A 15671-nucleotide genomic window follows, 5' to 3' on the forward strand; every position below is an offset into this window, starting at 1 on the left:
AATGTGCCAGTGGGGCAAGATTATAAATCATGGTTGATAGGAATCAGTATTTCCTGTTTTTCTAAACAAATATTTATTAGGCTTCTGCTACAATTTTAAGGCTAATTCTACTTAAATTTGGGTGATACTTCTTAGTTTATAAGGCAGGTTCCCCTGAAAATCACTGGCTTGTTTTACAAATAAGGATGCTAAGGCAGGAAACTTGGGCTCCTTAAAGGCCCCAACTCATCTGTTAGGTCCAGGAAACTCCCACAAATCCATCCTGCCTATACCTTGCTTGAGACTCTGAGATTATATTAAATTGGTGACTGATATGGGGAAAAGTCACATTGATTTAATCACAGCCTTGGTTTTGCCCTGATCCAAGTGAATCCATAAGATTCCCATTTTCTCCAGCTTCTTTTTGGACTATGAAGAGGGTAAATAATACAACATGAAAGCAACTTTTCCAGGGTACCATAGACACTTGAGGTAACCACTGCCAAATGGGCACTTTGCTGACTGACAGCTGCCAGTGAACAGCCAGTTCTGTGTGATGTAATTGCTGGGAGATGAGGGTGGGAGAGAGGCAGCCAGGGTTGTGTCTCACATTAAGATTTGCTTGTCTGCAGCAACTGGCAGCCAAGGAAGGGATGCTAAATCTGTGAGGCCAACACATGGAAACAGGGATTCAGGCCAACTTTTATCATTTTAGTTTTCTAAGGTTTGGAAAGATTTTTGGCTTCAAGCTGGATTCTCAATGATTAAATCAGATAATGTGGGCAAAGCCCTTGGTATGTAAGAAGTGGCTCATAGCCCCCTTGAGGAGCCTGTGGAGAATGCAGGGGTACTGGCCTACCCCACCTCGATGGTTGCTAACATGACCACAGACATAGGGGACTGGTGGTTTGATGGGTTGAGCCCTCTACCACAGGATTTACCCTTGGGAAGACTGTTGCTGCAAAGGAGAGGCTAGGCCTCCCTATAATTGTGCCTAAGAGCCTCCTCCCGAGTGCCTCTTTGTTGCTCAGATGTGGCCCTCTCTCTCTGGCTAAGCCAACTTGAAAGGTGAAATCACTGCCCTCCCCACTACGTGGGATCAGACACCCAGGGGAGTGAATCTCCCTGGCAACGTGGAATATGACTCCCGGGGAGGAATGTAGACCCGGCATCATGGGACGGAGAACATCTTGACCAAAAGGGGGATGTGAAAGGAAATGAAATAAGCTTCAGTGGCAGAGAGATTCCAAAAGGAGCCGAGAGGTCACTCTGGTGGGCTCTCTTATGCACAATTTAGACAACCCTTTTTAGGTTCTAAAGAATTGGGGTAGCTGGCAGTAGATACCTGAAACTATCAAACTACAACCCAGAACCCATGAATCTTGAAGACAATTGTATGAAAATGTAGCTTATGAGGGGTGACAGTGGGATTGGGAAAGCCATAAGGACCACACTCCCCTTTGTCTAGTTTATGGATGGATGAGTAGAAAAATGGGGGAAACAAACAAACAAACAAACAAACAGACAGACAGACAAAGGTACCCAGTGTTCTTTTTTACTTCAATTGCTCTTTTTCACTTTAATTATTATTCTTGTTATTTGTGTGTGTGTGCTAATGAAGGTGTCAGGGATTGATTTAGGTGATGAATGTACAACTATGTAATTGCCCTGTGAACAATTGAATGTACGATTTGTTTTGTATGACTGTGTGGTATGTGAATATATCTCAATAAAATGAAGATTTAAAAAAAAAATGAAGCCACCTGAAAAAAAAAAGTGGCTCATAAATGGTAACTGCTGTAATAGTAATAATTATAGTAATAATGATCTTAACAGTTACTGTTAGTTGTAGAGCAATATTAGAGCAGTGATTATTTAATAATCATGCTAGTAATAATATTATAGCAATCTGTAGCATGGGGGGAGGGGGCCAGTAGGATGGTCCACCTGGAGGAAAGGAGCCTTTTATCACTTAAACATGGTGATAATAAAAAGCATACTGGCATTTAGTCCGTGTTAATATTCTTTTTCAATTCTCTAAGGAGAATTCATCTCCTTACTGCCTGTACATGGGGTGGACAGCTTCTACTACCTCACCCTGGGTATGCCACTGATAATAGCAGCAACAGTCATTTTGAAATCGCTCAGTTGACTAGCAGACATTCGAATCCCTACTATATTAAAAAGGAAGTGAGGTTGGTAAGGGTGGGTAATAGTTCCAGGAATTCTCTGCTCGGAACTGGATGTTGAATACTGGTGAAATGGGTTCCACGGTACTGCCTGGGAGCAGAAGCTGCAGGTTCTGGTCCTCTGGAGCTCTTTCCACTGAGCTGAGCAGCCACATTGCCTCCTCCCAGTACGGCTGCTGCCGAGTAGCTTGGAGGATACCCCGCTATAGATACCTTGTGTGATTCTCCTTAACCCATGGACCAAGGCAAGTGTGTCCCCCAAATCACTGATGTGTTGGCTTCCTTTCCTTTACCTAATGAAAGTTTCTTTTTCTTTTGAGTAGGAAAATGCCCAGATAATCCGAGAAGTGGAAGTAGACAAGGTCTCTGCATTATCCAGGAGCCAGGTAGAGGCCATCAAGCAGCTCTGGCAGGATCCGGGAATCCAGGAGTGTTACGACCGGAGGAGGGAATACCAGCTATCGGATTCTGCCAAATAGTGAGTAGATAGCTGCAGGCCTGAACCTGGTGCTTTCAGGTATAAAGAGGCTGCTCACCAGTGGGGGTGGGGGGAGCCCCTTCTTATGTCTTGGTGTCTCATATTAAAACCTCCAAAAACTCTTCAGTCACCCTGTGGATCCCCAGGTCCTTCCCCTTGTAGACACCTACCATGTTCTAAGACTGTCATTTTCAGTGAAAGGTTCAACCAAATTAGCTCTTCTCTTAGCAGGGTTGATCTCAGTTGGGTTGCTGAAATTATCTAACTTAAATAGGAAATATACCTGCTTCTGGTTTCCACTTTCCTCCAAGCTTGCTCTTCGCAGATCCAATTGTCCCCAAATCAGAAAATTTAGACCAGCAGTGCGGTAGGCCTGTTAGTTGCTGATCTTGTGCTGCCCTCTCGTGGGCGTGTTAGGTACTGAGGGCCCAGCAAGTGAAGGAAGCTCAGTCCTTTGTTTATTGACTGCCTGAGACTTACACATTATATTTTGGATCCATAAAGCTCTAGTTTATTATTTTAATTTTTTAGAGAAGTTGTATGTTTATAGAAACATCATTCAGAAAGTACAACAGAGTTTCTATATTACTCTCCCCACCCACTCACACAGTTTTTTGTATGTTTTACATTAGTGTGGTATATTTGTTATAACTGATGAACCAATTTTATTATATTATTAACTAAAGTTTATAATTAACATTAGGATTCACTCTTTGTGTTGTATATATCTATGGGTTTTTCCCCCTTTTTTATTGTGGTAACCTATATACAACATAAAATTTCCTGTTTTAATAAGCTTCAAGTATACAATTTGGTGGTGTTAATGACATTCACAATTTTGTGCTACCGACAGCATTCATTGTCAAGTTTTTTACAGCGCCCCAAACAGACTCTGTAACAAAGAGGCATTAACTCCCAATTCCACACCCCAGTCCCTGCCACTGGTAACCTGTATTCTAATTTCTGGGTCTATGAATTTGCATAACCAGTTTTTTTCATATCAGTGAGATCATACAATATTTGTCCTTTTGTGTCTGGCTTATTTTACTCAACATGAGGTCTTCAAGGTTCATCCATGTTGTAGCATGTATTAGATATTCATTCCTTTTTATGGCTGAATAATATTCCATTATATGTATATACCACATTTTGTTTATCCATTCATCCATTGATGGATACTTGGGTTGCTTCCATATTTTGGCAACTGTGAATAATGCCACTATGAACATCAAGCCCCTGCTTTCAATTGTTTTGGATATATGTCTAGAAGTAGGATTGCCAGGTCATACGTTGTCTATCCCTTAACTTTTTGAGGAACTGCCAAAGTGTTTTCCACAGTGGTGCATCATTTTTACATTCTCACCAACGTTGTACAAGGGTTTCTATTTATCCACATCCTCTCCAACAGTGGTTACTTTCCGTTTTTATAATAGTAGTCACTCTAGTGGGTGTGAAACGGTGTCTCATTGTGGTTTTGATTTGCCTTCCCTAATGGCGAATGATATTGGACATCTTTTCATGTGCTTCTTGGCCATTTGTACTACTTTGAAGAAATGTCTATTCACGACCTATGCCCTTTTTTAAATTTATTTTTTATTTTTTTAAATTCAGATATATTTAAACTGAGATATATTTACATACCATACAATCATCCATGGTGTACAAATGTTCACAGCACCACCTTATAGTTGTGCATTCATCACCCCAATCTATTTTTGAACATTTTCCTTACACCAGAAAGAATCAGAATAAGAATAAAAAAATAAAAATGAAAAAAGAACACCCAAATCACCCCCCCCATCCCACCCTATTTTTCATTTAGGTTTTGTCCCCATTTTTCTACTCATCCATCCATACACTGGATAAAGGGAGTGTGATCCACAAGGTTTTCACAGTCACACCATCACCCCTTGTAAGCTACATTGTTATACAATCGTGTTCAAGAGTCAAAGCTACTGGAGTGGAGTTTGGTAGTTTCAGGTATTTACTTCTGGCTATTCCAGTATATTAAAAACTAAAAAGCGTTAGCTATATAGTGCGTAAGAATGTCCACCAGAGTGACCTCTCGACTCCATTTGAAATCTCTCAGCCACTGAAGCTTTGTTTCATTTTGCATTCCCCTTTTGGTCAAGATGTTCTCAATCCCACAAGACCTGTGCCCTTTAAAAAACTGGGTTGTCTTTTTGCTGTTGAGTTGTAGGATATCTTTATATATTCTGGATATTAAGCCCTTATCAGATAGATATTTTCTCCCATTCTGTAGGTTGTCTTTTCACTTTGATAATGTCCTTTGCACAAGTTTTAAATTTTGATAAAGTCCGACGTCATTTTTTTCTTTTGTTGTTTAATGCTTTGGGTGTAAAGTCTCAGAAACCACTGCTTCATACCAGGTCCTGAAGATATTTTTTATCTAGGAATTTTATAGTTTTAGTTTTTACACTTAAGTCTTTGATCCATTTTTTAGATTATTTTTGTATATAGCTTGATGTAGGGGCCGACCTTCATTCTTTTGTATCTGGATATCCAGACTCCCAGCACCATTTATTGAAGAGATTATTCTTTCCCCATTCAGTGGACTTAGCACCCTTGTCAAAATTCACTTGGCCATAGATATGAGGGTTTATTTATGAACTCTCAATTTGATTCCATTGGTCTGTCTTTCTTTGTGCCAGTACCGTGCTGTTTTGATTGCTGTAGCTTTGTAATATGCTTTAAGATTGGGAAGTGTGAGTTACCCAACTTTGTACTTCTTTTTCAAGGTGGCTTTGGCTATTTGGGGCCCCTTACCCTTCCATATGACTAGATGATTGACTTTTCCATTTCTGCAAAGGAGGATGTTGAGATTTTGATTGGGACTGCACTGAATCTGTAAATCCCTTTGGGCAGAATAAACATCTTAACATTTAGCTTTCCAATCATGAACACAGAATGTCCTTCCATTTATTTGGGTCTTCTTTAATTTCCTTCAGCAACATTTTGTTGTTTTCTGTATACAAGTCCCTTACATCCTTGGTTAAATTTATTCCTAGATATTTCTTATACCTGCTGTTGTAAATGGAATTTATTTATGTCCTTTTCCAATTGTTCATTCCCAATGTATAGAAACACCACTGATCTTTGTGTGTTGGTCTTATACCCCACCACTTTGCTGAATTCATTAGGTTAGTAGGTTTACTGTAAATACTTTGGGATTTTCTACATATAGGATCATGTCATTTGTGAATAGAGAAAGTTTTTCTTCTTCCTTTCCAATTTGGATGCCTTTTAATTCTTTTTCTTGCCTAATTGCTCTGGCTAGCACTTCCATTACAATGTTGAATAACAGTGGTGACACTGGCAACCTTGGCTTGGTCCTGATCTTAGGGGAAAGCTTTCAATCTTTCACCATTGATAATGATGCTACTTGTGGGTTTTTCATATAAGCCCTTTATTATATTGAGAAAGTTCCCTTGTGGTCCTAGTTTTGTGTTTTTAACAAGAAAGGGTGCAGGATTTTGTTAAATGTCCTTTATGTGTCAATTGAGATGATGTGTTTTTTTCCCTTCATCTGTTAATGTGGTATATGGCATTCACAGACTTTCTTATGTTGAATCACACTTGCATTCCTGGAATAAATACCACTTGCTTGTGGTATATAATCCTTTTAATGTACTGTTGGATTTGGTTTGGTAGTATTTTATTGAGGGTCATTGCATCTATGTTCATAAGGAATATAGTGATCTGTAAATATCTTATTTCTTTATTGTATTAAATAATTTATCCCTTAAGGTGAAAAGAAATAGGTCTTGCATGCAAACTATTCCATAGAGATTGCAGGACTTTATTTAAGAATTCCTGAGGCTGTGCCTCATTCAACCAGGTTACTGGGCAAATAATTTGATCATGGTCCTTCCTTGAAGAGTTGCCTGATTCCTGCTTCTGCAGCTCAGCTCTTTCCACCTTGCCCCTATCATCTTCCATCCTCTGAAGGCTCTGAAATCCTTTCCCAAGATGTATCCCCTTCCTTTATGTGTTGTTTCCCTCCAAGCTAGCTTTGGAGAGGTAGTTCACTCTCATTGCCTGGGCAAGGCCATGGGCAGAAAAGGAAACTGGAAACATTATTCCCTGCTGTTTCACAGACCTCCCTTTGGTACTTGTACCAGGTTGGGTGTTTAATGGTTCTGCCATTAAACCAGGTTGGGAGAACCAATCTGACTATAGGAACATTTAGGTGCAAGAGAGCATCAAGTCAGGAAATAAAGGCAACCCCTGAAATTGTGTTGGTTCAGCATAGAAAAGAGATGGAATGAAGTATCTCAAAGAAGAAGGCAGACTGCCTTTGACAGGCTAGGGAACCAGGGATATCTTGAAGTTTGCCAAGGCATTCACCCCCCTTGACCCTTCCCTGAGACAAACTACTGCTCTAGTCTCTATGGTGTCCTGGGGATTGGCTGGGCTGGCTTTTTTTCTTTTAAAAATATAGATTCATTTGGAAGAGATACTTACCAGAGCTGCCATAGAATTAAACGTGGCCCTGAAAATGAGGCCAGGTCCATTAAGAGGGTGTGGCGAGGATGGTGGACAGAGCTGACACACACACACACAAAAAAATGGCTCTCATGGACCCAGACAACTGTCCAGCCTTCTGAACTGGCAAGACTTCAGGCACTTTTGCGTTTTCTCAATTTAGATCAATGGTTCTTAACCGAGGTGATCTTGCCCACTCCCCCACCCCCAGTAGACATTTAGCAAAACCTGGAGAGATTTTTCGCTTGTTATAACTGGAATAATGTTGCTACTGTATCTAGTGGATGGAGGCCAGGGATGAAGCTAAATATCCTAAAATACATAGAAACAGCCTCCCACAACAAAGAATTATCCAGTTCAAAATTTCCCTAGTTCCAAGGTTCAAAACTCTGGTCTAGGTAAATTGGGAGTGCTTCAAAGAATCTTTAAAGGTTCAGGGTGGAAGGACTTCAAACATAACTACTTGAATATGAAGGCACTTAAAGCCAGTGACCAAATAGGGGTTTACATGAAAGTTTTTTTTTTTTAATATCCTCATTTCTTTTCTGCAAACTTCATTTGCTTTTTTTTTTCATTTTATTGAGATATATTCACATACCATGCAGTCATGCAAAACAAAGCGTACGTTCAATTGTCCACAGCACCACCATACAGTCGTGCTTCTATCACCAAAACCAATCTCTGACATTTTCATCACCACACACACAAAAACAACAAGAACAAAAATTAAAGTGAAAAAGAGCAATTAAAGCAAAAAAGAACACTGGGTGCCTTTTTTGTTTTGTTTTGCTTTTTTTTTTTTTGCTCATCCATCCATACACTGGACAAAGGAGTCCAATTCACCAGAACCCAAAAAGGGTTGTCTATATTGTGCATAAGAGTGCCCACCAGAGTGACCTCTCGGCTCCCCCTGGAATTTCTCTGCCACTGAAGCTTATTTCATTTCCTTTCACTTCCTCCTTTTGGTCAAGAAGATGCTCTCCATCCCATGGTGCTGGGCCCAGACTCCTCCACATTCCATGCTGCCAGGGATATTCACTCCCCTGGGTGTCAGATCCCACATGGAGGGAGGGCAGTGATTTCACCTTTCAAGTTGGGTTAGCTAGAGAGAGAGGGCCACATCTGATCAACAAAGAGGCATTTGGGAGGAGGCTCTTAGGCACAATTATAGGCAGGCCTAGACTCTCCTTTGCAGCAGCAGTCTTCCCAAGGGCAAGTCCTGTGGTAGAGGGCTCAGCCCATCAAACTACCAGTTCCCTATGTCTGTGAGCACATCAGCAGCCATTGAGGTGGGGGAGCCCAACACCCCTGCATTCTCCACCAGCTTCTCAAGGGGGCTCTGCATATTTTTTTCATTTTCATTTTTTTTTAATTAACTCTTTTTTTTAAATGAATTATATAAAAAAAAATTTTTTTAAATAAAAAAAAATTTCAAACAAACCATAACAAGGGAGTAAGAAAAAGAGAACCTAAAATAACTACTTTACTTCCAACATGTTCCTACTCTACCCCAAGAAAATATCCTAATATAGCAACATTTCTGTGACCTTGTTCCTACCATACCCATCAGAAATTAACAAACCATAATCATTCCTGGGCATTCCCAGAATGTTAAATTTACCCACGATAGCTTATCTGTTCTTATTGGGTTATCTTTCCCCCTTCATTAATTGCTATCACTAGGTCCCCTACATTCTACATTATAAACCATTTATTTTAGGAGTGTGGTGTTTAACCTCCGGGTGTTTGTGAATTTTCTAAGTCTCTGATGGTTATTGACTTCTAATTGTATTCCATTGTGGTCAGAGAATGTGCTTTGAATATTTCAATTTTTTTTTTTTTTTAATTTATTGAGGCTTGTTTTATGTCCCAGCATATGGTCTGTTCTGGAGAAAGTTCCGTGATCACTAGAGAAGAAGGTGTATCCTGGTGATTTGGGATGTAATGTTCTATATATGTCTGTTAAATCCAATTTATTTATCAGATTGTTTAGGTTTTCAGTTTCCTTATTGGTCTTCTATCTGGTTGATATATCTATAGGAGAGAGTGATGTGTTGAAGTCTCCCACAATTATTGTGGAGACATCCATTGCTTCCTTTAGTTTTGCCAGTGTTTGTCTCATGTATTTTGTGGCACCATGATTGGGTGCATAGACCTTTATGATTATTATTTCTTGTTGAATTGCTCCTTTTATTAGTGTGTAGTGGCCTTCTTTGTCTCTCATAACATCCTTGCATTTAAAGTCTATTTTATCTGAGATTAATATTGCTACTCCTGCTTTCTTTTGGCTGTAGCTTGCATGAAATATTTCTTCCATCCTTTCACTTTCAATTTCTTTGTGTCCCTGTGTCTAAGATGAGTCTCTTGTATGCAACATATTGATGGTTCATATTTTTTGATCCATTCTGCCAATCTATATCTTTTAACTGGGGAGTTTAATACATTTACATTCAATGTTATTACTGTGAAGGCATTTCTTGAATCAGCCGTCCTATCCTTTGGTTTATGTTTGTCAGATATATTTTTTCCCTCTCTATCTTAATGTCCTTTAACATACCAATATTGAATCTCTTTAGTACTGAACCTTTCTCTGTATCTCTCTCTCCTTTGTTTCTCTGTCAGTAGGGCTCCCTTTAGTATCTCAAGTAGGGCAGATCTCTTGTTAGCAAATTCTCTCAGCATTTGTTTGTGAAAAATTTAAGCTCTCCCTCAAATCTGAAGGAGAGCTTTGCTGCATAAAGAATTCTTGGTTGGCAATTTTTGTCTCTCAGAATTTTAACTATGTTGTGCCACTGCCTTCTCACCTCCCTGGAGACTGCTGAGTAGTCACTACTTAGTCTTATGCTGTTTCCTTTGTATGTGGTGAATTGCTCTTCTCTTGCTGCTTTCAGAACTTGCTCCTTCTCTTCTATATTTGACAGTGTGATCAGAATATGTCTTGGAGTGGGTTTATCTGGATTTATTCTATTTGGAGTTCACTGGGCATTTATGCTTTGTGTATATATATTGTGTAGAAGGTTTGGGAAGTTTTCCCCAACAATTTCTTTGAATACTCTTTCTAGACCTTTACCCTTCTTTTCTCCTTCTGGGACACCAATGAGTCTTATATTTGGATGTTTTATTTTATCTATCATATCCCTGAGGTCCATTTCGATTTTTTCGTTTTTTTTTCCCCATTCTTTCTTTTGTTCTTTCATTTTCTGTTCTGTGGACTTCTAGGACACTGAGACGTTGTTCAGCTTCCTCTAGTCTTGTACTATGAGTATCCAGAGTCTTTTTAATTTGGTCAACAGTTTCTTTTATTTCCATAAGATCTTATTTTTTTTGTTTTTTGTTTTTTAATTACTCTTGCAATTTCTTCTTTATGCTCTTCTAGGGTCTTCTTCATGTCCTTCATAGCCTGTGCCATGCTCTTGTTGTTTGTCTTTAGTTCTTTGATTAATTGCTCCAAGTACTGTGTCTCCTCTGATCTTTTGATTTGGGTGTTTGGGTTATCCATATCGCCTAGTTTTTTCATATGCTTTCAGATTTTCTGTTGTTTTTGCCCTCTTGGCATTTGCTTTACTTGATAGCGTTCTTTTAGGATATGTAGGATTATTCAAACCTTTGTCTCTAATTTGTCAGAGCCACAGCTTTGTGGAGTACACTTTCTCTGATTAACCGGCAGGTGGTGTCTGCGAGCCACCTATTCCCTTCAAGCCAGTTCTCCGCCACTTTGTCTTTGTGGTGAGTCAGGGTGTGAGTCTTGTGGGGTCCAATTGGTGCACCAAGCTTGCATGTATAGTTGGTGTTGCCCGCCCTGTATGTGGGGTGTGCGTCTGCACGGTTAGGGAGGGGGGGCAGCTTTAATAATCAAATCTCCCAGGTGTTCCTGGAGATTTAAAGCTGTCACAATAGTGTACTCCTTCAGTTCAGTCTTGCCACAGTTTGTCTCTGCCGCTGACCCACAAGTCCTTGGTAATGGCATATGGTCCCTGGGACTTGCGAGTGGGTCCCTCTTCCAAGTGGTGCACTCCCAGGTCCTCTGCTGAGGGGCAACTGTGCTGTGTCACAGGTGAGTGCCATCCCCCAAGGGAGGTTCTGGGCTTCAGGGCTGTGTAGGGGCGTTCCCAGGCTGCTGAAAGGATGGCTGAATGAGGCATGTTACTTTCCCCCTTTCACACAGCTCTGCCTTCCCCACTCGGGGACAATTAGCTGAGAGTGCGGGAAAGGCTATTGTTCATGCCTGATATTGTGGTGTGTGCATGTGTTGTTGCAAACACTTCCCGTCACACTGGGGTTGTTTGGGGCATCTCTGGGCTGTGGTGCTGGTGCCAGGCAGAAGTGTTCCTTGCCCACTGGGAAGACGGCTGTAAGGGGACGCCCCCCTTTTCTTGGGAAGTTGTGGTGTTTAGCAAATTTTCTCAGCCACTGGACTTATTGCTTTGGGTCTCAGAGCTCTCTTAGCTCTGCTCTTGTCTGGGCCCAAATTGCAAGTCTTTGAGGCTTTCTGTAATGGGCTTCTTAGAGTTATTGTTTTAGAAAAAGAAAAAGATTAAAAAAAAAAAAAAAAAAAGGACCCTCCTTGCAGATCTAAAATGGGCTATTGAAATGCTAAGAGACAAGGAGATTAGAGCCATGAAGGATCAATCAAGAAAGCAGAAAAATCGGCTCTTCAAACAAGGAAACTTGCTTTCTGGATTTGCATGAGCCTGACTCTGCCTGAGCCCTGCCCTTCCCTGTTCTATGTTCACCAGAACTTCAGAAAGTCTCTGCTTTTGTTTGGGTTTTCCTTGCTGTTTTTGTTAGCCCTATCTCCTCTCCCTGGGCTGACTGTTCCCAGATTTTCCGGTGTCTGGTCTCAGTCTATCTATGTTTGGAGTTTGGATCAGCAGACTGAGGTTTCAACAAGAGCGCAACTGCAGTTTTCCCTCCTCATTCCCAGCAATGACAGTCCCTCCTCCCACGGGACTGAGCCTGCCAGGGAGGGGCACAGGTCCCCTGGCTGCAAGAACTTCCAGATTTCACTGATCTCAGCTGTTCCACACATTCTTGAGTGTTGTATGAAGTATGCCCAAAGTCAAATTGCTCTCTGGTGTCCAGTCCACACAGTTCCTGGCTTTCTACCTACTGCCCTGGCGGAGTAACTAACATGTACACCTCACCATCCCACCATCTTGCCCCTTTTTTAAGTGGCCTTGGTTCTACTCAAGCCTGTGGCTCCCAATTCCAGCAATGAGTGCTCTGTTTCAATGAGGCAAGCAAGAAAAAGGTAGGCAAGAGAGAGTCAGATAATGAGAGTTGGAAGCTGTTGCTCTACTACAGTGTCTTTTAAATCCTTTCCCACCTCACAGCCTAACATCAGGCTTCTGTTGTTTGTACTATTCCAGGCAGCTGTTCCCAACTTCTCTGCTTCTATTACCTGAAATACAGTGGCAGCACTCTTCCTTCTCAAGGACTGCTTTGTGTTCATCTGTCCTTGGCTTAGACATCATCAGTGGTCTTGCAGAGAATTAAGACATCTGCTTTTACATGGTGCTCCCATACTGACACAGCTGTTTCTAGATTTACCTCCTGCCCCACCCCTCTCATACCCTATGCTCCAGTCAAATCATCCTCATTCATTCATACCTCCTGGTCTTTGCTTCTGCTGGGTTGTCAGCCTGCAGTGCCTATCATACAACTTTGCCTCCCAAATCATACAACTTCAAGTCTTGTATCAAATATGACACTCTCACAGTATCTCTCTTTCCACTGTCTGCCCTAGAGCTTCCTGGAGCAGCACTGGGCTTTCAGCTCTCTAATATCATGACACAAACGTTAGCAGTGGTAACACAGGTGACATACTACCACAGGTCACCTGGAGTTTTCCACAGATCCTCAGGGTTAAATTGTCACTCCACCCCATTCTTTTTTATTCACAGAAGGAAATGAAAGAGCGAATGTACCAGAGAAAATTTATTATAGGGAGAAACTCAAATCTGCCTTCCTTGATATTAAAATGTATCCCTTCTGGTACGATTGTAAGTAACAGATCACTTCTGATGTCCCTGACAAATACTCATGGCTCACCAATGGTTCTGAGGCAGTTGTGGAGAAATGTAGATGAAAGAAAAGAACATGACAGTACATTTGTCAAATATGTACTGCTATCTGAAACTGGTTTTAAAATTGTATTTACTGTTTGTTTATGAGCACTGATTTGGAACCCTATGAGAGCAGGAACACTGCTTTGGCCACTGCAGTTTTCCCATCATTTAGAACTAGGGTTGGTTTCTGTAAATAAACCTTTTTTGGAACACAGCCACACCTATTCAGTTATGAATTGTCTATGGCTGCTTTTGGGCTAGAAAAGCAGAGTTGAGTAGTTGTGGAAGAGACCATATGTGGCCCACAAGCTGAAAAAGTTTACTATCTGAGCACTTACAGGAAAAGTTTGCCAACTCCTGCTTTAGAATAATACCTGGCACATACAGGCTACTTGTTAAATAGTTTTGCCTGCCTGTGTGCCAGTATCCTATATTGTCCTTTTCTATCTTAAAGCAAATCGTGTTACTTCACTGAGCGTCAGTTTTCTTAGATAGACAAGAAGGTTGGTGATGATCCTTTTTAGGCTGGTTTGGAGAATACTGAAAATGTATGTAAAGTGCCTGACATGGTAAATGCTGAGAACTGGGGGTGTTGTTATCATAGTCATCTTGCATTATCTTCCATTTATTAATTTCACTATTTATTTCATTCTCCATAGTATCATGAGTTGCTGGAGGTCAGGTTTTTTATTGTGTGCATTGCCCAACTCAGTCCCTTCCACAAGAGAGCTACTAAGTGAATGCCATTTGAACTGAATTGAAAAGAGAGATAAAAGCATTTCTCTGCTAATAATGTCAGTTTATTTGGTTATGCATTCATTAAACAAAAATTTGATGAGAACCTGCTAAGTGCCAGGCACTGCAGTAAGAACTCAGATATGACCGAGAATAGACATACTCTCTGCCCTCATGGAACACAGTCTGGTGGTAAGACAGATACAAATAAAATAATCACATGCATCAAAGTAAAGCAGCAACTATGATAAGCTCTGGAAACATACACAGAGGGATGAGGGACAGGCTGTTGCAGAAGACTGCCCCAGTGGTTTGCTTCTTGAGCTGAGGGCTACCTTGCCCCTGACACTGGGACTGCCCTGGTCACCTTAAGGTGGGGTGTACCTGTGCTGGGAGAAGGCTGGGCCAGCCTTGTTTTGCAGGGGGGTTTATCACCAGCTCCACTATTGGTCAGGGCCTGAGTTAAAGCTAAAATGAAAGAAGTGTCTTCTGGTTTTACAACAGAAAAAGTCATGTTTTAAGTGCAGGGATTTAACATATGGCCAAAAATAATCTCAGACACAGTTTGGGTTATTTTAGGAGCTATTGAATTTCCCAATATCTTTAGCAGGAAAACTTTTACTTGTTAAATTTAAAAGAATTTCCCTTTGACTGCTTTATACTGGTATGTTTTCTTGGAAACTCTATTTAACTCATAGGGCAAAAGCATTCGAGAAGAGCATTACGTTATTGCAGCATTAGCAAAGGTCAGATTTCTGAAGCTGAAGCTCGGGCAGCATTTCCATGTGAAATGTTACAACTTTACAAGTTTTGTTTCTTCTTTAATTCTACCTGTAGAAACTGAAACATGGTTTAAAAAAATGCAAAACAGCTAGGGGAAAAAAAAAAAAGATGTAACCCGGTTGTAGCATACAGATGGGCACTTGAACTAAATTCACTATGCCTGGGGGAAAGCAAATGAAAGACAAATGTCCTAAAACATCAGATATTAGAAGAACCCTCACTTATACTTAGTGGGGAAAACCACACCAAACGCAAAATAAAAGCTCTACTTGTTTCCATACTTTGTTTAGAGATAGAGGCTGTGAACCCATTAAGGTCAACCAACTATTTGGATCCACTGCTTGTTGTCCTTCGTTTTCTGTGGTGTCATGACCGACACGGTGTTGTTTTCAATGATACTTACAATGGGTTCAACTATATCCCTGTGCTTGGGCTGGTATCAGACTTCTCTAAGCCATCTGAGTTAACGTTCTTTGTATACCAGTAGGCTTCACATTTTTCTTTTACCCTCACAGGTAATTTTATATTACTGACTCTGATGGATAAAACTGATTTTTTCTCCCTCATCCCCTTGTCCCTCTTGAAACAAATTTCTAAACAAAAACCTTCCTGGTGGATTATCTGGCATTTGGATATCTTTCATCATTTTGTTGTCCTGCACGTAAGTTTTTACTAGAAGATTTTACTGCTTGCTCTATACTTTTCTACTGTAGTCTTTGAGCTCCGAAATGTATCTTCTTCCAACATGGGATGGTCAATTCAGAGACCCTGTAACTCAATCAGGTTTAAAGCACAAGTTCATTTCTCCCATACCATTATCATCACAACCTTTTCTTCTCCGGCTCTGACATATCATTGACACCTCTTCTTGGTGTAACTGCTCAGCAGTCAAGTCAACCACCTCATTTCTTGACTGCCATTCCTAAGAGAAGA

General features: G+C 40.7%; 1 protein-coding gene across 2 annotated transcripts in view; it reads left to right on the plus strand.

Annotated features, from left to right (window-relative positions):
• The window catches only part of GNA14 (G protein subunit alpha 14), a 237777-nt gene that overhangs the window by 199085 nt on the left and 23021 nt on the right, over positions 1–15671 (plus strand). For both annotated transcript variants that reach the window (XM_037798089.1, XM_037798090.1), the window contains exon 3: positions 2492–2646. In XM_037798089.1, the coding sequence (XP_037654017.1) occupies positions 2492–2646 (155 nt within the window). The remainder of the gene's footprint in view (positions 1–2491; positions 2647–15671) is intronic.

This window comes from Choloepus didactylus, chromosome 10 (genome assembly GCF_015220235.1).
Source record: "Choloepus didactylus isolate mChoDid1 chromosome 10, mChoDid1.pri, whole genome shotgun sequence".
Classification (NCBI taxonomy): Eukaryota; Metazoa; Chordata; class Mammalia; order Pilosa; family Megalonychidae; genus Choloepus; species Choloepus didactylus.